Source organism: Macaca nemestrina, chromosome 18 (assembly GCF_043159975.1).
Source record: "Macaca nemestrina isolate mMacNem1 chromosome 18, mMacNem.hap1, whole genome shotgun sequence".
In the NCBI taxonomy this organism is placed as follows: Eukaryota; Metazoa; Chordata; class Mammalia; order Primates; family Cercopithecidae; genus Macaca; species Macaca nemestrina.
In genome coordinates, this window is record NC_092142.1 from 29,431,171 (window position 1) to 29,451,598 (window position 20,428).

The 20,428-nt window shown below is 45.8% G+C and overlaps 1 protein-coding gene across 8 annotated transcripts; it reads left to right on the forward strand.

Annotated features, from left to right (window-relative positions):
• Nucleotides 1-214: 214 nt before the first annotated feature.
• AHS (alpha hemoglobin stabilizing protein) lies at nucleotides 215-18,217 on the forward strand. 8 transcript variants are annotated; one of them, XM_071084456.1, is made up of 6 exons: nucleotides 228-337; nucleotides 8,251-8,378; nucleotides 12,335-12,391; nucleotides 14,690-14,851; nucleotides 17,536-17,614; nucleotides 17,872-18,217. In XM_071084456.1, exons 4-6 carry the CDS (start codon nucleotides 14,799-14,801, stop codon nucleotides 18,103-18,105), a joined length of 366 nt encoding a protein of 121 aa, XP_070940557.1. In that variant the 5' UTR covers nucleotides 228-337; nucleotides 8,251-8,378; nucleotides 12,335-12,391; nucleotides 14,690-14,798; the 3' UTR covers nucleotides 18,106-18,217. The 8 variants fall into 8 exon arrangements, with proteins under 8 accessions (XP_070940560.1, XP_070940557.1, XP_070940558.1 ...); XM_071084457.1 differs by lacking the exon at nucleotides 12,335-12,391; XM_011743513.3 differs by lacking the exons at nucleotides 12,335-12,391; nucleotides 14,690-14,851.
• The last annotated feature ends 2,211 nt before the right edge of the window (nucleotides 18,218-20,428 follow it).

A 20,428-nucleotide genomic window follows, 5' to 3' on the forward strand; every position in this document is an offset into this window, starting at 1 on the left:
CTACGGCGGCTGCGGAGGGACATCATTCACGAACAGGCGCCGCGCGCGAGTCCCCAGCTTAGTTAGGAAACTGACGGTTGCTCTTACTGGCCTACGCGCCGCTTCCGACGCCCAGGCACCGGCCCGGCCCTGTTGCTTTGTAGCATTCTGCAGCTGGGCCGCAGGCGACGTGGGCCTCCGCTAGCTGTGTTGGAGACGCGGTTCGTCCACAGAAGTTTTAGCTGTTTGACTTTGGGCAAGTCAGTGGCCCTCTCTGGGCCTTAGGTGCCTTTTTTGCTGTGAGGCCGGCGACTGTATTTTTAACCCTGATTTTATCCCTAGATCTACCCAACACATAGTAGGTTCTCAAAAGATATTTATAAGTGAATGAATGCATCATGAGAAGAAATTGGACCAGATCAGGCCCTGTGAAGCTGCTTGGGTTTTTTTTTTGTTGTTGTTGTTGTTGTTCTCTTTTTTTTTTCTCTCTCTCTTCTGAGTGTCCCTGGCCTGAACTAGAAATTATCCATCCTTCGGCCTTCTGCGAGACTGCAGGAACATTACTTTTGAAGGATGCTAAGGAATTCGAGGGATGAAAAAAATCAAGGGATTGCAATGATGTCACAAAACACGGAAACAAGGCGGGAAGTTCCTGTGTATTTTTGGGGAGGGAGAGTCCATGAAATTGGGGGGAGTCCAAAGAGGGAGTGTTTCTGTCCTTGAATTCACCTTTTCGTCTTTGCATTTCTCTTCTTCTCCTTCCCATCTAGCGCAGCATATTCATTTCAAAGCATAAATTTGCCAACAAAGCATCCTCTTTTTATCAGAAAATAAAAAATCCTGGTTTCTTAGCCTGGCATTCTTGGACCTGCACAGTTTGATCCCAACGACAACTCCTTACTTGAAACTTCAGATTCTCCCAAACTGTCACATTCCTCGTGGACTTAACCCTGGAGGGCCCTTCTACCCCACTTCGCATTGTCTCACACTAACACAGTCTCTCTCAGACTGAGATGAACACTTCTTTTCTTTTTTTTAAATTTCGGGTTTCAAAATGCAAATGGCCTAGTCACAACATTTCTGTAACGTCTAAATTCAGGTACTGGTTTGAATAGCGGACAAAAATAAAACAAGGTTTGAAGACTAAGTACTCTTTAAAAACATATTTATTTAAATAGAGATAGGGCCTCCCTATTTTCCCCAGGCTGCTGTCAAACTCCTGGCCTCAAAAGTGATCCTCGGGCTGGGCGTGGTGGCTCACACCTGTAATTCCAGCACTTTGGGAGGCCGAGGCAGGTGGATCACTTGAGGTCAGGAGTTCAAGACCAGCCTGGCCAACATGGTGAAACCCCATCTCTACTAAAAATAAATACAAAAATTAGCTGGGCGTGGGGCTGGTGTGCCCATAATCCCAGCTACCTAGGAGGCCGAGGCAAGAAAATCGCTTGATTTTGTCATTGACTCTGTGTTTGTTATCTTTTTTTACCAATGGTTTGCCAGTTTCTTCTACAAATATCTGTTGCTACCTATTATGTGCTCATTGGGATAGTGAGCAAAAACAAACATGGGTCTTGGTCTTCTGGAACTTATATTAGGGAAGGATATTGATCAAATCATACAAATAAATGCAAAGTTGGCACTATTTCAATTGCTGTAGGGGGTACATGCTATTTAATATGAGGGCTTTTAGCAGGAGAATTGAACTAATCAATGGAATCAAGGGAAACTTTTTTTTTTTTTTTTTGACAGAGTCTCCCTCTGTCACCCAGGCTGGAGTGCTGTGGCGCAGTCTTGGCTCACTACAACCTCCGCCTCCTGGGTTCAACTGATTCACCTGCCTCACCCTCCCGAGTAGCTGGGATTACAAGGCTGCACCACCACACCCAGCTAATTTTTGTATTTTTAGTAGAGACGGGGTTTTGCCATGTTGGCCAGGCTGGTCTTGAACTCCCAGCCTCAACTCATCTGCCCACCTCGCCTCCCAAAGTGCTGGGATTACAGGCATGAGCCACTATGCCCGGCCAAGGGAAACTTTTTAAGAAAAATTTAAGATGGGGTCTCTCTGTGTTGCCCAGGCCTCCCGTCTCGGTTTCCCAAAATGCTAGGATTATAGGCATAAGCCACTGAGGCCAGTTGGGAAACTTTTTTTTTGAGGAAGCGTGTATTTAGCTGAGATCTAGAGTAAGAGTTAACTTGATTATGATGGGAAAATAATTTTCTGGAAAGAAGGAGCAGCCCATCCTGAGTGGGGAGGGAGCATGGTACCTAACATCCAACAAAGGCCAGTGCGGCAGAAGTCTAGAGCACAAGGGGCGTGGGGAAAGGGCTGCTAGGGAGTTAGGGGCCAAACTACAGGACATTGTAGGCCAAGCTCTTCTTCATCCTTAGGGTTAAGATTTATTTTTTATTCCATCTATCTATCTATCTATGAATGAATGAATGAATGAATGAATGAATGAGACAGGGTCTTCCTCTGTCACCCAGGCTGGAGTGCAGTGGTACAATAATAGCTCCACCGCAGCCTCAAACTCCTGGGCTCAAGTGATCCTCTTGCCTCAGCCTCCCAAGTAGCTGGGACTACAGGCATGCACCACCATGCCTGGCTAACTTTTAAAATTTTCTGTAGAGATGGGATCTCACTGTGTTACCCAAGCTGGTCTCGAACTCCTGGCCTCAAGCGATCCTCCTACCTTGGCCTCCCAAGGCTCTTGAGATTAAAGAATATACTGGTATATATTGGAGGGCATTGTAGAGAGGTAGTTGAATAAATTTATTTATTTTTTTTAAAAGACAGGTTCTCTGTCACCCAGAGAGTGCAGTGGTGCGATCACACTACAGTCTCACTACAGCCTCAACTTCCAGGGTTCAAGCGATCCGCCTTAGCCTCCAGAGTAGCTGGCACCACAAGCATGTGCCACCATGGCTAGCTAATTTTTGTATTTTATTTTTGTAGAGGCAGTGTTTTTCTATGCTGCCTAGGCTGGTCTCAGACTCCTGGGCTCAAGTGATCCGCCCACCTCAGCTTCCCAAAGTGCTGGGCTTATAGGCATGAGCCACCGTGCTTGGCAGAAATTTAATGTTTAATTCTTATTTTCCATTTAGCTTATAACACTGTCAATAAATTATCTTTTCAAAATAATTTTGAATTTCCTGGTACAGTGAAAGATAGAAGGGCTACAAGCATTGTGTTATATTTGAAAGGTTAGCTTCTGTGAGTGGATAGGACTCTGGGGCAAACATCTTTGAATGAATTCCATCAGAGGGCCTTGCTGTGAATGTAGGTTCTGTCCAGGATTGTAGCTGTGAGATCTTGGGCAAGTTACATATCTCTCTGTCTTTCAGTTTCTTCTTCTGAAAGACGAAATGGAAATGGTAAAATGGAAATAATACTAGTACCTACCACACAAAGTTAGAACGAGAATTAAGAGTCATGTCATGGCTGGGTGCAGTGGCTCATACCTGTAATCCCAGCACCTTGGGAGGCCGAGGTGGGCAGATCACGAGGTCAAGAGATCAAGACCATCTTGGCCAACATGGTGAAACCCCATCTCTACTAAAAGTACAAAAATTAGCCAGGTGTGGTGGTGGGCGCCTGTAGTTCCAGCTACTCGGGAGGCTGAGGCAGGAGAATTGCTTGAACCTGGGAGGCGGAGGTTGCAGTGAGCCAAGATTGCACCACTGCACTGCAGCCTGGGCGACAGAACAAGACTCTGTCGCCAAAAAAAAAAAAAAAAAAGTCATATCGTATGTGCAAAACTCTTAAAGTATTTAGCACATAGTACATACTGTTTAAGTGTTGGTTCTTATTTGCAGATAATATCAAGTGTTCAAATGTGAGGCGTTTGGCTCCATGTGAGGCAGGTGGCCTTCATGACTAGTGTCACTATATAATTTATTGTGCAAACCAGGACTTTTGAGAGGGTCATTAAAGGAAGCACTGGTAATAATTGTGTTGGGAAAACAGGTCTGCAGTGGAGCTGTTTCGGGCAAACGGGAATATACGGTCACATTAATTATGAACCCACCGCAGCTCTACTGATCACCGTTGTCCACCTTGACCTCTCCCTACTCAGAGACCATGACAGCCCTGTTTGTTGTAGCATTTACTTAGCCCTTAGCCTATGCTGTCTGGAGCCAGTTTGCATTTGCTTTTGTTAGGTATCGATGTCCTGTCTTCCCAAGTGGACTGTAAGTGCCTGAGGGCAAGGACCCCATCATACACTTCCCTGTGACCCGAGTGTGCAGATAGGTGGCTTGACAAAGAGATGAGTGATAGTTCCCCTTTCTCAGGGGCTGAAAGCCACCGTCACTACTTGAGACCATCATTACAACAGTTAGTACTGTTACTACTTGAGACCTTCACTACGATATTACTACTGTTACTACTTGAGAACATCACTATGACAGTTACTATTGTTACTATTTGAGACCGTCATTACAGCAGTTACTGCCACTACTCCTTGAGACCCTCATTATAAGACTGAATGAAGGGATGAAGGTAGAAAATGAAAACTTAAAGAAAAAGAAACTGTTTTAAAGGAAGGGTCCAGGGGAAGAAGAAGAGAGCTCCCTGCTTCTAGTGAGCAGCCCTTGAGCTTCCACAGCCCTTCGTATTTATTGGGTAGCAAGAGCAGGGAGGAGGAGGTAATGATCAGTTGGCTGCTTAACTGATAACAGGTTCATATTATTATTAACAGGCTTCAGATGTACCTAATTTGCAAGAAACACTGTGCTTGGGGCATGACTGCCCTCAGCGTTCCTTCTGGGTGGCAGATGCAGTTTGTCAGTTTGCCAACATTCTGCATTTATAAGAAACCGTTTGTTGTTTACTCATATAGCCTCCAGTGGTATACTGAGTTGATCATGACCCTCATTCTTTCGGCCTGTAACATTTCTCTACCTCATGAGGTCTCTCGAGGGCCTGCACCTAAATCCTATCATTTGACAGTGGAGTTGTCTCTTGTTATAGTTGGGGAATTGGTTCCCGGACCCTGGAGTATACCAAAACCTGCACACACTCATCTTGCAGTTGGCTCTGCATATATGTGGCTTTTGCATCCCTCCGTTACTGTATTTGCTTTTTTTAATTTTTAAGACAGAGTTTCGCTCTTGTTGCCCAGGCTGGTGAGCAGTGGCAAAATCTCGGCTCACTGCAACCTCCGCCTCCTGAGTTCAAGTGATTCTCCTACCTCAGCCTCCCAAGTAGCTGGGATTACGGGCATGTACCACCATGCCTGGCTAATTTTTGTATTTTTAGTACAGACCGAGTTTCACCATGTTGGTTAGGCTGGTCTCAAACTCCTGACCTCACATGATCCACTTGCCTTGGCCTCCCAAAGTCCTGAGATTATAGGTGTGAGCCACTGCATCTGGCCTGCTGTATTTTCTTTCTTTCCTTTTCCTTTTGTTATTTAACTGAATAAGTAAAAATGTTGGTATCCTTTCTTTTCTTCTTGCTCTGTTCTCCCCTCCCTCCCTCCCTTCTTTTCCTTTCCTCCCTCCCTCCCTTCCTTTCCCCCTTCCCTTCCTTCTTCCTTTCCTTCCTCCTTCCCTCCCTTCCTCCCTTCCTCCCTTCTTCCTTTCTTCTTTCTGGAGATAGAGTTTCACTCTGTCACCCAGGCTGGGTGCAGGGGTGTGATCATGGCTCACTGCAGCCTTGACCTCCTGGGCTCAAGTGATCCTACCATCTCACCTCCTGAGTAGCTGGAATTACAGGTGCATGCTACCACTTCCAGCCATTATTGTATTTTTGATCTGTATTTGGTTGAAAGAAATCCACATTATAAGTGGACCTGCCCAGTTCAAACCCGTGTTTTCAAAGATCACCGGTATATCAAGCACGGGGCAGAATACTCCAAGCTCTCAGCCCCTTGACTTTCCCCTAGTTGATTTCCCCTCTTCCATTCCTGCCTCCTGCAGTCCCTCTCCACACAGCTTCCAACTTCCTGGTTTACAACCTCTCAGTGGGCTGGGCACAGTGGCTCACGCCTGTAATCCCCACACTTTGAGAGGCCGAGGTGAGTGGATCACTTGAGGTCAGGAGTTTGAGTCCAGCCTGGCCAACATGGTGAAACCCCATCTCTACTGAACATAGAAAAATTAGCCGGGCGTGGTGGCACTAGCCTGTCATCCCAGCTACTTGGGAGGCTGAGGCAGGAGAATCGCTTGAACCTGGGGGGCAGAGGTTGCTGTGAGCCAAATTGTCCCACTGCACTCTAGCCTGGGTGACAGAACTTGACTCTGTCTCAAAAACAACAACAAAAACACCTCACAGTGGCTTCTCATTACTTTTATGGAAGGAGATTGCAACATTCTCCTCCAAACCCTTCAATGGCTTTTCTTCATACTTGAAAATAAAACCCGAACTTTTTGTCAGAGCAAACAAAGCTCTGCAGATCTGTCCCTGCCCCATCTCTCGAACCTCACCCCTGCCACTCATCTTGTCGCTTCCCCTAATGATCATAAGATCCAGGAGCACTAATCTATTTCCAGGGCTTTGTATCAGTGCCTAGCACGAAGTAGGGTCCAAATACCTATTTGTGGAAAGAATAAATTTTTATTTTTTAAAAAATAGAGATGGGCAGGCTGGGTACGGTGGCTCATGTCTGTAATCCCAGCACTCTGGGTGGTCGAGGCAGGTGGATCCCCTGAGGTTAGGAGTTCGAGACCAGCCTGCCCAACATGGTGAAACTCCGTCTCTACTAAAAATGAAAAAATTAGCTAGGCGTGGTGGTGCGCACGCCTGTGGTCCCAGCTACTTGGAAGGCTGAGGCAGGAGAATCACTTGACCCGGGAGGCAGAGGCTGCAGTGAGCCGAGATCATGCCACTGCACTCCAGCCTGGGTGACAGAGCAAGACTCCATCTCAAAAAAAAAAAAAAAAAAAAGAGTATTTCAATGTCAGAATTGTTATATATATTAAAACATAAGTATATTATGTAAAAGGAAAACTCGAGGTAGGGAAAATTATTCACTGAATTAAGTGTTACTGAGTATTGAGCCAAAGAATGGCTTTAGAACATTTCTAAAGACAGAGTAAATATTACCAAATAACTTACTTATGAAAATTACTGAAGTCCATGAGTTTTGTTCTCATATGAAAACCTAAGGTCACCAAGATACATTTCCTTGACCGCTCCTCCCCTGGCTTCATGAAAGAATATGGTCTTTTCATCATTCTCAGGGACCAGATGTTTCCTGTCACCACCCATCACAGTCTGCATTAGGTACTTCGTATGTCCAGAGTAGGTTAAAGCCCTATATTTAATACTTTTGAAAAAGAGTAAGATAATTTAATCAGCTACATCTTATACATTATCACAGGCATGAAGGAATGGTAGAAATGCTTCCACTTATCCTAGAAATGTTTCTGACTCTTGTGGAATTGATAGAACAACTAGTGGATTAATTTCCAACTTAAACTACAAAACTTTTTAAAAAACCCATTATTCCCAATTTACGGGTAAGGAGATCTTAGACAAGAAAGATAAACAAAAACAGATTTTGGGGGCCAGGCATGGTGCACTTTGGGAGGCCGAGGCAGGTGGTCAGGAGTTCGAGACCAACCTATGAAAAATACAAAAAAAAATTAGCTAGGCATGTTGGTGCATGCCTGTAATCCCAGCTACTCAGGCGGGTTAGGCACAAGAACCCCTTGAACCTGGTAGGTGGAGGTTGCAGTAAGCTGAGATGGTCCCTCTGCACCCTGGGTGACAAGGCCACACCCTGTCTCAAATAAAACAAAACAAAGCAAAAAGAAACAACAGATTTTTGGCCTGTTGCCTCAAAAACCAACAATGACACAAATGAGCCACAGTTGGGGACTGGCTCATGTTCTTAGAACTTTGCTCCCTCTCCACAATTTAGCCCATGACCCAGCAATTATTTCTTTTCCCCACACGGCCTTGGCACTGGTCAGTTTCTGGCCCAGTGAAGTCCCCTTTCCACACTAGAGCATTTCCCCCACCTCCTGATACACTTCCTCCCCTTGCAGGCGCTCTCTCATAGATCAAAATGTAACACACCCACCAGGTGCCTCCCTGCTGCGGGGCTGTGGAACTCAGTGACTGTCAGGAAGGCCAGTGAGGGTGTGGAGGGAGGCGGCCAGGTCAGAGATATGGTCTCGGGATCCTGTGACCTCACCTCCCCACAGAACTGTAATTATACTTTCACCTGGGGCAGCAATGACAGTACACACTTGAGGAATTGAAAATATTTTTGAAAAACTTTGTCCCAGTTACAATGACCAAAAACAATGGCAACTTCCTTGCAGCACTCCAGAGAGATGACAGTGCCTGGAGAGGCTCTACTTTTCCATGATCCTTTGAGGCAGACAGGGGCTGTCCTGGAGTGAGCAGAAAATGCGGAGTCTGAGACAGAAGGGGATGACAATGAAGCATGGTGGGTGCTGGATTCTGTGCCTCTTGGGATGTGTTTTTGCTGAAACTCTAATTTTCTGTTACTCCCCAAATTCTTTAAATGAGCAATCATTGAATTATAAATAGACAAATGGGGTCACCCAAGTAACCTGAGAAGGATTTGTCAACAGATTACAGTGCCAGGAAGAATGTGAGGTTCAACATTGACAAAATAGAGACATCTGTGTAATTCAACACAAGTTGATACGTACATGTAGATTGCATATATACGTAAGTGTGTTTGTGTGTGTGTGTGTTTGGAATATACGTTTTATCAAAATCTAACTCAATAGAGATAGACTCTAAACTGAACAATATTGATAGAACAAACAAAGGTATTTAATAAGGAATTTCCCCCCACACACAAGCACCAAGTTTATGTAGTTGAGAGGGAAATTCTACCGATAAAGTAATCAATAAATTAATGCTAGTTAAACTACTCAAGAGTTATAGAGAGATAAATATTTCCTAAAATAGTTTTTAGGAAGGGTATGTAAAGGTGATACCAGAACCTTGCCTAGATTTAGCCATATAGAATACTATAGACAAATAGGACATATACTTTTTCTTTTTTTTGAGGCGGAGTTTTGCTCTTGTTGCCCAGGCTGGAGTACAATGGCACGATCTCAGCTCACTGCAACCTCTGCCTCCTGGGTTCAAGTGATTCTCCTGCCTCAGCCTCCCGAGTAGCTGGGATTACAGGCATGTGCCACCACGCCCAGCTAATTTTATATTTTTATTAGAGATGGGGTTTCTCCATGTTGGTCAGGTTGGTCTTGAACTCTCGACCTCAGGTGATCTGCCCCCCTCAGCCTCCCAAAGTGCTGGGATTACAGGCATGAACCACTGTGCCTGGTGACATATACATTTAAGAGTAAAATATTAAGTATTAGAAACTATTGCATCAGTATATTAATGCATAATCAATCGTCTTTTATGTTATAAAAGGAAGTATGATTCAATATTAAGAAATTCATTAATGAAATTAATCACATTAATAGAATGAATGAGAATGTCATGTGACTATGGTCATCAATGCAAAAAGATTGGCAGAATTCTACAGAAAATTATGTTTAATAAATTTAGTAAGAAATTGGTATAAAAGATTTCTGAAAAACATGAAAATAGACTTATACAGATGAAAAATAATGACACCAAATGTTTGGGTAGGAAAGTTCAACAATATTGAGAAGTCAATAATCTATGAATAAATTTTTATCTTGAGTTTGACCCAAATATAATATCATGTACTTGAGTTCTGAAGATTTAAAAAATACATTGCTATGAAAAGTAAACAAAAAAATCCATGAACAATTTGAAATGAAAAAAAAAAAAAGAGTGACTTCCCCTGTCATATATTATTAAAACATGGGGACCCAGCACGGTGGCTCACGCCTGTAATTCCAGCACTTTGGGAGGCTAAAGCAAGTAGATCACCTGAGGTCAAGAGTTTGAGACCACCCTGGCCAACATGGTGAAACCCTGTCTCTACCAAAAATACAAAAACTAGCCGGGTCTTGGCGGGCACCTGTAATCCCAGCTACTCAGGAGGTTGAGGCAGGAGAATCGCTTGCACCCGGGAGGCAGAGAGCTGAGATCACGCCACTGCAATCCAGCCTGGGTGACAAAGCAAGACTCCATAGGAAAAAAAAAATTATTTTTATAAACATTTTATAAATATTTATAAATAAAACAAAATAAAGAAAACATGGGAATTAAAACAGTGTACTGTTGATTCATGTATAGAAATAGAAATGAGTGGAATACACATTTTAAAATAGAATAAAATGTGTGAAACTATTTTACAATTTTAATTACAATAAGACAGCAGTGACAAAAGTAGAAATGTCGATTTGGGGTGTCTCATTGGAGACCACAGCCCATAAATATGTAGCTGAGCCTTTGTCTCCTCACGTGTTTTGTTGCCACAGAGATAGTGTCCTTCATTCTCACAGTGTTCATAGTAACCAGCCATGTCCAGTGAGGAGGGTTTAGGTGCACAGAACGGTCTTCTAAATACTAATCTACATCTTTTTCCACCACAAAATTTTTATCAAGTCAATTTTAAAAGTTTTGGTTGATTAAAGAAACCTTTTTAAGGCCTGGTGCAGTGGCTCATGCCTGTAATCCCAGCACTTTGGGAGGCCAAGGTGGGTGAATCTCTTGAGGTCAGGAGCTGGAGACCAGCCTGGCCAACATGGTGAAACCCCATCTCTACTAAAAATACTAAAATTAGCTGGGCGTGGTGGCAGGTGCCTGTAATCCCAGATACTTAGAAGGCTGAGGCAGGAGAATTGCTTGAACCTGGGAGGTGGAGGTTGCCATGAGCTGAGATTGCGTCAGTGAGCTCCAGCCTGAGTGACAGAGCGAGACTATGTCTCAAAACAAACAAGCAAAAACCTTTTAAGTATATAAACATCAGTTTCAAAATTCCGGTTGGCAAAACAACTATGTTAAGTTCACAAAGTATAGGGGAAGTTCTAATGAAGTGTCAGAGCCAGAGTTACTCCCAGAGCGAGCTTCGGGACGGCTGTCCTGTCCTCAGGATGCTACAGTCTTTCTAAGCTACATAGGTCACACATGGGGCTGACCTTCCAAACATGCAGTTGTCACTTTGTAAGCGAAATAGGGGATCTTCAACTCCGCTTCTCTGGTTGGAAAGAAGGTGTCTCATAGGTCCTATTTTCCATACTAGATGTTAAATACAGTTGCTATAAGAAGGTCAGTTTCAAATGATTTGCAAAGCACATTTACAAACTCTTCAACCTCATGAGCATGCCCCTGAATACTACAAATAAGAGGGGTGGGGAATCACTTTGAAATCAAAGCGGGTGAGGCCTTTCTTTTCAGTGACCAAACAGGGTCCCTTGTACAATTCACAGATCCAGCTGCCAGCCCAGCCTACACCTTAACTGGCTCCTGTGGGAACCCCAGCTTAGTTTGCCCCCCATACCCCCAAATACTCCAGCCTGGATGCTGTCTCCAGGATCCACCCTTGTGGGGTTTCCTACTGAGATCCCCCTCACCAGAGCCCAGAAAGAGCCAAGTCAAGCTCAGTCCACAGTGGCTGCTCACCCCGGATGATCTGTCTGCTCTGCCGTCAGTTACACCACTGCTGTCTACTCTCAACCAAGTCCACAACAAGAGACGTTGGTGGCACATGCCCGATCATGCCTTTGGTAACAATCCCCCTGCATCTCACCTGTCTCCAGCTCCCCACATCCATTGAAGCTTGGTTTCCTTGATTCGGATTAGGGTTTTCAGTGTGGCGGGGGCTCCTGATAGCCGCAGAATGGCATCTATGAGGCCAAACCACGTCTGAATTGACACTCCATGTTATCTAACCTTTTCACTCTCCTCTGCTCTGCAGTGTGGGGTGGAGTTCCCCAAAGCAGAAGCAGTAGTGAGAATTCCGCTGTCTCCTAGTAATCCAGGTATTTCAGAGACCCCTGCAGTCAGAGCACCATGGTCCTGAGATGAGCAGGAAGAACCCTTCCAGTGGGTGTGCTGTCCTGGGAAGTTTTAGAGAATCAAATTCCAGATCTTTGAAGTCCATACTCACTCATTCTCAAAATCAACTAGACCCAGAAACTGTGTCCAGGGGAATCCCTGCTCCCAATCCCTTCTCACGCTTCCTTCCTTCTCCTGCTTGCCAACCTCACCTGCCTGACTTACAAGGGGCATCGTCCCAGACCACCAGAATGGGGACCCTTCAACAATTCCCTCAATTCTATGCCTCCAGCTGATCAGAGGATTTATTTCCAATACAATTGGAATTTCTGTTTCATAACTATTTATTAAAATTTGAAACATTCACTTTGGCAAACTGCATTTTACTAAATATGTGTCTATATATGTTTATATATATATAGATATATAGATATATAAATTTCCTCTTGAATATGTGTGTCAGAGCTATCCATCCATGTATCTATACAGAGAGAGAGTGAGACAGAGAGACCAACAGAAAGACACAACGAATGAGGGAAGTTGCAAGTAAGTAGAATGAGACTGAACAAAATACTCACAAGCATGAAAGCATGTGAGTTATCTTAGGATCAACTTAAGTGGGGGTAGTGGAAGAGAAATACAAGTTCGAGAAGTAAAAGGAGTGTTGTGAAACTCCCAGCTGCTAAGGAAGAACTTGTTTGGTTTTTAAAAAAATATATAGTGGTCAGGGCCAAATCACCACTCCGTTAACATTGTGTTGGACACATTCACAAGACTGATGCGCGGTTTGTTTAAATGTGTTTGGATCCTGTCACAGTTAAAAGCCTTTGCTATGATTTAAATGTATGAGGCAAAAATAAATGTCTACAAAACTTGTGTGGGAGTGAACACAAAGATTCTTTAGAGGGATGGGATGAAAGAATTTGAAGACCATTAAAGGAAAGATTATCTGAAAGTCTAATCCCTAGCTGACATTACTTTTCCTCCTGAAACATACAGTGGGGCTGCCCAGGCCTTGTCTCCATTTGTTCTATTTACCAGTAGAGAAATAAGACTCGGTTCTCCTCATAATTTTAGCAGTCATGACGTACATGCCCTCAAGGAAGTGCCACAGGATGTTTTAGGCTCCAGGAGCCATTTCCGGGATGTTTCTTTCCAAAGAAAATGTTCATGTCATGAATTTTATTCTATGAACATAATTTGAACATACAGGTCTACCTTCAAATAATGGGCCAGATGACCCCAGTTTTTCTAGGAGTGCAGTCTTCTGTTAGGGTAGATGTCCTTTCTACTGTGGAGAATTGCATTTTGAGATCCTATGAGTCTGAGCATGTTTGTAAGGGGCTGCCGCTGTCTATTATTAGGGTGGCCTCTTTAGCTTTGGCTCTACACCACGTGGCTTGAAGATTTTCCTTGAATTTGACCTGAGGTCCCTGACCCCACCCACATTGCTGGGGAGGAGGGGCCCGTTCTGGACTCTGGCAGCTGTAACTCCTGACCCCCAGTCTTGCTTACAGTGACAAAGGAGAGGCAGAAGTGGGAGGTGCACACTAAGCCACTCTGGGCATCCTTCCTGGGTGGGCTGGGTTCCCCCAGGGCCTGATCTCGCCTACCCAGGAGTACAGCTGATCTCGGCTGGGTCTCCCTCAGCACCCTCAGGATGTGTGGGGCAGGTATCTTCGAGTCCCCAGGAGACTCTGGTTCCTGGCCAATCTCACTGCCCCCTGCCCCAGCACTGGGACCCTCATGTGGCTGCAGGTGTGGCTGGTAGTGCCAATATCAAGGGAGCCTCAAACTTAAATTCCCAAACTTAAATTCCCCTGCCCATAACTCATACCTTCAGCCCCCTCCATTTTCTGAGCTAAGTTCCAATCAGTGAAAACAAAGTCAAGTGGGAGTCAGGGACAGGAAAGCGTCCCGGGGGTGGGGCAAAAGAGGAGAAAGGGACAAGTCTCTCCCAAATGGATCCAGAGCAAGCTCCTCCCTCTTGCTAGTAGCCACACTGCCCAGATGCTGACCTTCAGATGTGCAAGGCCCCTGTCTCCTCCCCAGCCCTGGGACACTCTGGTGGCTGCAGGTCCTGATTGCTGTGCCAGTCACAGCAGGAACAGGTCCCCAAAACGTCACATCTCCAGGAAATAAGACGAAGGTTCCACCTAACCAGTTCAGCTCTCACCTCCCTCCCAAAACGTTCACAGGGGAAACCACGTAACACGAAATCTACAACCTTTTTGCCCTGACTCTAACCTGGTACCGCCATGAGCAAGTGAGGGTTTTGTGTTGACTGAGAGTGGAATTTGTGTCATCAATTCCAATCAGATTTCTGGAGGAGGCTCTTCTTTCCCTGATGGTTGAAGTCTTCATTGCAGTCCTCTCAGTGGAAGGAGAGGCCTTCCTGGAAGTCCAAACAGTTCCCTTTTCCTCCCTGGGCTAATTTCTTGTTCAGCTGAAGCAGAGCCTGCCTCGATGAGGGAGTTCCTATTAGGTTTCTTAATTTAAGAGACCTCACCAGTTGTGAATTCCTCTGTAAATCAGCAGTGCTTTATTTTTCTGTCGCAGAAGGAGTTTGTGATCCTGGTTTTCTACAATTCTTTAGCAAATGTGTTTTTGTAACCTCACATTCAACCCTTCCTTCATTGACTCATCTAGCATGCTCGGAGGGAATCAGTTTCCCCTGCTATTCTCAAGATACTGGGTTGAGGGAAGAGACTTCAATTCTTCATATCTCACTAGTGTTACCCTGAAATTCATTATAGTCCAGCGAGTTGGATTAGTTCCAACTGTGCCAGGAAATTTTGAGGAATGAACAAAATTAGAAGTTTTTTCTTTTCTTTTTTTTAAGAGATGGAGTCTCACTATGTTGTCCAGGCTGGTCTTGAACCCCCAGGCTCAAACGATCCTCCCGTCTCTGCCTCTTACAGGCATGAGCTACTGTGCGTGGCTTCAATGCTAGATGTGCTCATGGCAGCACGGCCTTCTAAGACATCTGAGGCAGCACCATCTCCTGTGAGTTTCCTGGCAGGTACCAGAGGCCTTCATGAAACTTTGCCTTAATGAGCTTTGAAAGGGCATTGGAATCTTGATCTTTCCCACCTGGTAACGAATTCTTTTTAAAGAAATATTTAAGAAACGTTATTTAGAAGTGAAAGGATGCAGGAGAGAGTCGGCCTGGTGTGATGTGAGAAAGACTGAACCTAGTGGTCACTGCTGACTTTCAAGCTGGAAAGGGACCAGGAGTGAAAGAACGTGGGTTCTTCTATAGACTAGAAGAGGAAAGAAAAAGAACTCTTTTTCAGAGACTCCAAGGGGAACACAGCCTAGAGGACAACTTAATTTTAGCCTAGTGAGTCTCATTTTAGATTTCTGACTTCTAAGTCTGTAAGATAATAAATTTATTTATTTATTTATTTATTTAGAGACAAGGTCTCACTCTGTCACCCGGGCTGGAGCTCAGTGGCATGATCTTGGCTCACTGAAGCCTCTGCCTCCTGGGTTCAAGCGATTCTCCTGCCTCAGCCTCCCTAGTAGCTGGGATTACAGGTGCATGCCACCATGTCTGGCTAATTTTTGTATTTTTAGTAGAGATGGGGTTTCGCCATGTTGGCTAGGATGGTCTCGAACTCCTGACCTCAAGTGATCCGCCTGCCTTGACCTCCCAAAGTGCTGGGATCACAGATGTGAGCCACCGTGTCTGGCTGGTAACACATACTTTCCACCCTATATAAATGAAAACATGTTCACATGGAAACCTGTACACAAACGTTTATAGCAACTCTATTCACACTTGCCCCAAAGTGCAAACAATCTAGATGTCCTTCCGTGGCTGAATGAACAAACTACAGTGCGTCCATACAATGCACTGTGTGCACTGACACTTGCAATAACTTGGATGGAGTTCAAGAACATCATGCTGACCAAAAAACGCCAGCCTCAAAGGTTACAGACTGTATGATTCCATTTATATGACATCCTGAAAAAGACTTAACTGTAGTGATGAACAGATAAGTGGTTGCCAGAAGTTATGGGTGACGGGAGGGGTGGCTACAAAAGGGTAACATGAAGGAGTGGTTTTTGGGTTATGGAAACATTCTGTATCTTAACCGCGGTTGTAGGCCGGATGCAGTGGCTCACACCTGTAATCCCAGCACGTTGGGAAGTGGGTGGATCACTTGAGGTCAGGAGTTCGAGACTAGCCTGGCCAACATGATGAAACCCCATCTCTACTAAAATACAAAAATTAGCTAGGCGTGGTAGTGCACGCCTGTAATCCCAGCTACTTGGGAGGCTGAGGCAGGAGAATCGCCTGAACCTGGGAGGTAAAGTTTGCAGTGAGCCGAGATCGCGTTACTGCACTCCAGCCTGGGCCACAGAGGGAGACTCCCTCTCAAAAAAAAAAAAAAAAAAAAAAAAAAAAAAAAAAAAATTAATAAATTGTACACCAAAAGGAAGTCAGTTTTGCTGTATATTGATTTTAAAATGCTACAACCAAAAAGGCAAATCAACAAAACTTTATGAGTGTATAGGTACCTATGAATGTTGGGTTTTGAATGGAAAAAAAAAGTGACAGGAAATATACCATGTTTAATGCTGGTTACTTTGGAGGGGGCAAAAATGATTGTTTTTCAGTGTATGTTTTTGTATTGTTTTAATTATTTAAATTAGTATATAGTGATTTTGAAATTTGAGAAACATCTATTGAAAATGGAAAATACCAGGAAAAATATTTAAAAAGAAGAAAAAGAGTATTTCTGCTTTATTGGATACCTGTTGACGGGGTAGTGAAGAAGACAAATGCATCTCCTTCGTCTTGTTGGAGTGCTGTGGCGTGATCTTGGCCCACTGCAACCTTTGCCTCCTGGGTTCAAGTGATTCTCGTGCCTCAGATTCCCAAGCAGCTGAAACTACAGGCACCCACCACCACGCCCGGCTATTCATCTCCATTCTTGTGGAGTGCAGCATGGTGGAGTTCGGTCTACATGCTTACAGATGGCTTATCTGCAACATGTGTCTAAAAAGAAATTTTATAGGATAAATATTTTATACGTTGGAAACAGTGCTTGGCGCAAATGAATAGATGTAATGCAAGCTGCTATTAATACATCATCTCTGAATTGAGAGAATAATTGCCATCACATCGTTGTGATTACACAAAAGCCTCCGTCATGTAATAAGGCTCAGTAAATGTCAATTTCCATAGAATTTCAAGCCTGGATACTAAATATGGGGCCAAGGGCAACGACATGTCCCTGGTTTGACTCTTGCATTCTTGGTTTCCTGGGTTTCCTCATTTATCTTTTTTTTTTTTTTTTTGGCCTTGTTATCTTTCTACCTTCAGGGAAGCCTCTCCCTTCTTCTCCTCCCCAGAATGACCTATCACCCTCTTTCAGGACCTAGATGCAGGGCGTTTCTATCTTAGGCTGACATTTGACTCATTGCCTACATCTATAGCTTGGCACAGAGCGATTCACGCACCCTCAAGAGTGTGGGTGAGACATATACACCCTGTTAGACCTGAAGGTGAGCCCAACCTGGGAAAATCGTGACCTCAGAGCAGAACAGGATGTGAAAGGTTTTGGAAAGGAGGTGGCCCTGCAGGGCAGGAGGAATTTTTAAGGGGCGGGAGCAGACTGGGGGAAATACCCAGTGAGGAGGGAAACGGATATGTCAATTCTACCCTTTTCTCTACCCAGGCAGATGGCTCTTCTTAAGGCCAATAAGGATCTCATTTCTGCAGGACGGCAGGAGTTCGGCGTTCTGCTGAATCAGCAGGTGAGTTCAGGCTTTCGTTTCAAAGGACTGGCCTGGAGACTGGGGGGTGCTGGGGAAGTGGAGGATGAGGGCAGAAAACAGAGGATAACTGGAGCTGATGAAGTAATGGTGGAATTGCTGGAAACAATGAGAGACACGGGATACAATGCAGAGGAAGGAGGATGTGAGAGCTGGTGCCGTGGCACTATTCTGGGTATTCCTGAATCCCACTGCTGACCACATTCTCCCTTGCCAACTGCCTCTCCGCAACCCCCCAGGTCTTCAATGATCCTCTCATCTCTGAAGAAGACATGGTGACTGTGGTGGAGGACTGGATGAACTTCTACATCAACTATTACAGGCAGCAGGTGACAGGGGAGCCCCAAGAACGAGACAGGGCTCTGCAGGAGCTTCGGCAAGAGCTGAACACTCTGGCCAACCCTTTCCTGGCCAAGTACAGGGACTTCCTGAAGTCTCATGAGCTCCGGAGTCACCCACCGCTCTCCTCCTAGCCCAGGGACCCAGCCCCTCCTCTCTGAGAAACTCTGACCTTCATGTCCTTAGGCTGTGCTCCCGCCACTCTACACTGACACCTCAATAAAGACCAGTGCTGGTTTTGTTGGACTTCCTGGCTTCTCTTTCATGGTCTGACCTGACATGTGGAGGCAGTCGGTCCCTTTCCTTCCGCCCTCCTTCTTAGATATGCTCTTGGAAGCTTAATTCCTTAGAGCAGAGGTTAGCAGCCTTAAGTGAACACTGGGCAGCGATTCTAAACTAAAACAGGCTGAATGAGGGCCAGGAAGGCGGGACTAGAGAGAGTGCGGAGGCGCGGAGGAGGGGGTGGCAGAAACAAGAAAGGGGGATAGAAGCCCTCCAGACGTTGTCCTGTGACCTGCTTGTCGAGGAGGAAACTGCTGGAAGTCTCCCAGTCTCGTTCATCCTGCGCCAGGTCCACCGCCTCGACTTTTCAATCCCCTGTCCTTAGCTCCAGCTCAAACAACATTCTAGGATCTTCGGACTCTGACTACCGCAGAATACCTCCCCGGAGGCCTGAGCATCTTAGGAATTTAGAGTTGTAAGGGATCTTGAGAACCCTTCAGCGCGCCACTTAGGTTTCAAGCCAGGGAGCCCCTTCCCTTTGGCTCCAACATCCCTGGGCGCAGATGCCAGGATTGGGAAGCAGAGGAGCCCGCCTTTCCCCCGCCCCAAGCTTCTCGGGTCAATTCCCGGTCTAGGCTCCCTTTCTCCCAGACCTCCAGACTCGAAGCCTCTATTTTAGGGCTCTGGGCGGAACCAGGGCCCGGCCAGACTCAAGACCGTTTTAAAAACGAAATGAAGCTGTTAGACCCGCGTCGCAGTCTCCAGGAAAAGCCTCCAGGCGCAGAGGGGAGGGCGCTCGGGAAGGGTGCGCGGTGCGGGGGCGCGCGGGGGGAGGGGGTTCCCGGGGTGCGGAGCCGGGCCGGGGGTGAGCGGAGGGGTGCCGAAGTGCGGCGGGGCGGGGCGGGGCTGGGCGGGGGTTGGGGGGTACCCGGCGGGGGGAGCGGGGGCGCGCGGAGCGGGGGCGCGGCTAGGAGGCGCCGCACACCAATCAGAGGCGGCTCAGGGTGCGCGCGGGGAGCTGGAAGGTGCCGCCCTGGACCTTTTCCGTGTTCTCTCTAACACGGGAAAAGTTTGGGGCCCAGAGGGATTGCTCCTAGTGTCAACCTCCAGCAAGTTTTCCTCTGGGACTTGTGAACCGACTGCTGTTTTTTGGGTCTCTGCAGCCTGGATCAGGGTGGAAAGGGAACCAGCTCAGTGTCCCCAGCGGTGCTTCCAACTCTAGGTTGTGGTCGGCCCTAGACCCAGCTCGGGGGAGTGGCGCCTCCCAGGGAAGCAGGCGGCGAGCACCTTTGGGGTGGGGTCGGTGGTCCAGGCAGAGGCTGGGGCCTTCTCCACGGCACCCCTCAGGAAATCTCAGTCCGTGAATGGGGACCCGGGCCCGCTCAGGCGGCAGTAGTCGGCGCCTCACCTTTGCAAGAGAAACCTGGCCTGGTGTGCGTGGGTGGAAGACGGTGACTGGGGGACGCTAGAAGAGCACACAACACAACGCTCCGGTGCCTTATGCAGAATGGCGAAGTGTTTGCATGTAACCCATGCACATCCTCTCGTGTACTTCACATCATGGCTGAATTACTTATAATACCGACTACAACGTCAATGCTATGTAAATAGTTGTTACACTGTATTATTTAGGGAGTAAGGACAATTAAAAAAAGCCTGTTCGGTACAGAGGCAACCATCCATTTTTCCCCCCAAATATTTACCATCCTTGGTTGGTTGGATCCACAGATGCGGAACTCACAGATACGGAGCGACCACTGTATTTGTCTTTCAGCTTAGCTGTAAAGAATGTCAGAAGCCACTTTGGCTCAATTCATGAAGAGGAACTTTCCATACCTTTATAACTATTCAGCTATGGGAGCTGCTGAGCTAACCACTTCTCAGGTGCTCAAAGGAAAATGACCAATTACAGGTATAAGGTAGAAAAGATTATCACTGGGAAGTTCCAACATTGAAACTCCATTCCGACCATTCCATAAGCTTGTGCAATTGAGAAGCTGCAAAAAATATTTTTAAGACAGAAAAATCTGTTACCTGCACTTTCTGCTCTCACATTACTATCAACGAAGTGACTGGTTGTAAATCTACAAGAAGTAAAATTGAGAATATTTTGATTTTTCAGAGATGGTGATCTGAACCTGATGGTTCATAATAATAATAATAAAATTACTAAGGCAGTGAGTGCCCCAAATCCATTACTGTTCCTGAAGGAAAATAAATTAGAATTAGCAAGAA

Excerpts from the sequence above, each read along its gene's own strand:
- AHS (XM_071084456.1), top strand. The coding sequence starts at position 14,799 with ATGTGCTCATGGCAGCACGGCCTTCTAAGACATCTGAGGCAGCACCAT. Across the intron at positions 14,852-17,535 it reads CTGAGGCAGCACCATCTCCT|GCAGATGGCTCTTCTTAAGG; the intron begins GTGAGTTTCCTG and ends TTCTCTACCCAG. Across the intron at positions 17,615-17,871 it reads GCGTTCTGCTGAATCAGCAG|GTCTTCAATGATCCTCTCAT; the intron begins GTGAGTTCAGGC and ends GCAACCCCCCAG.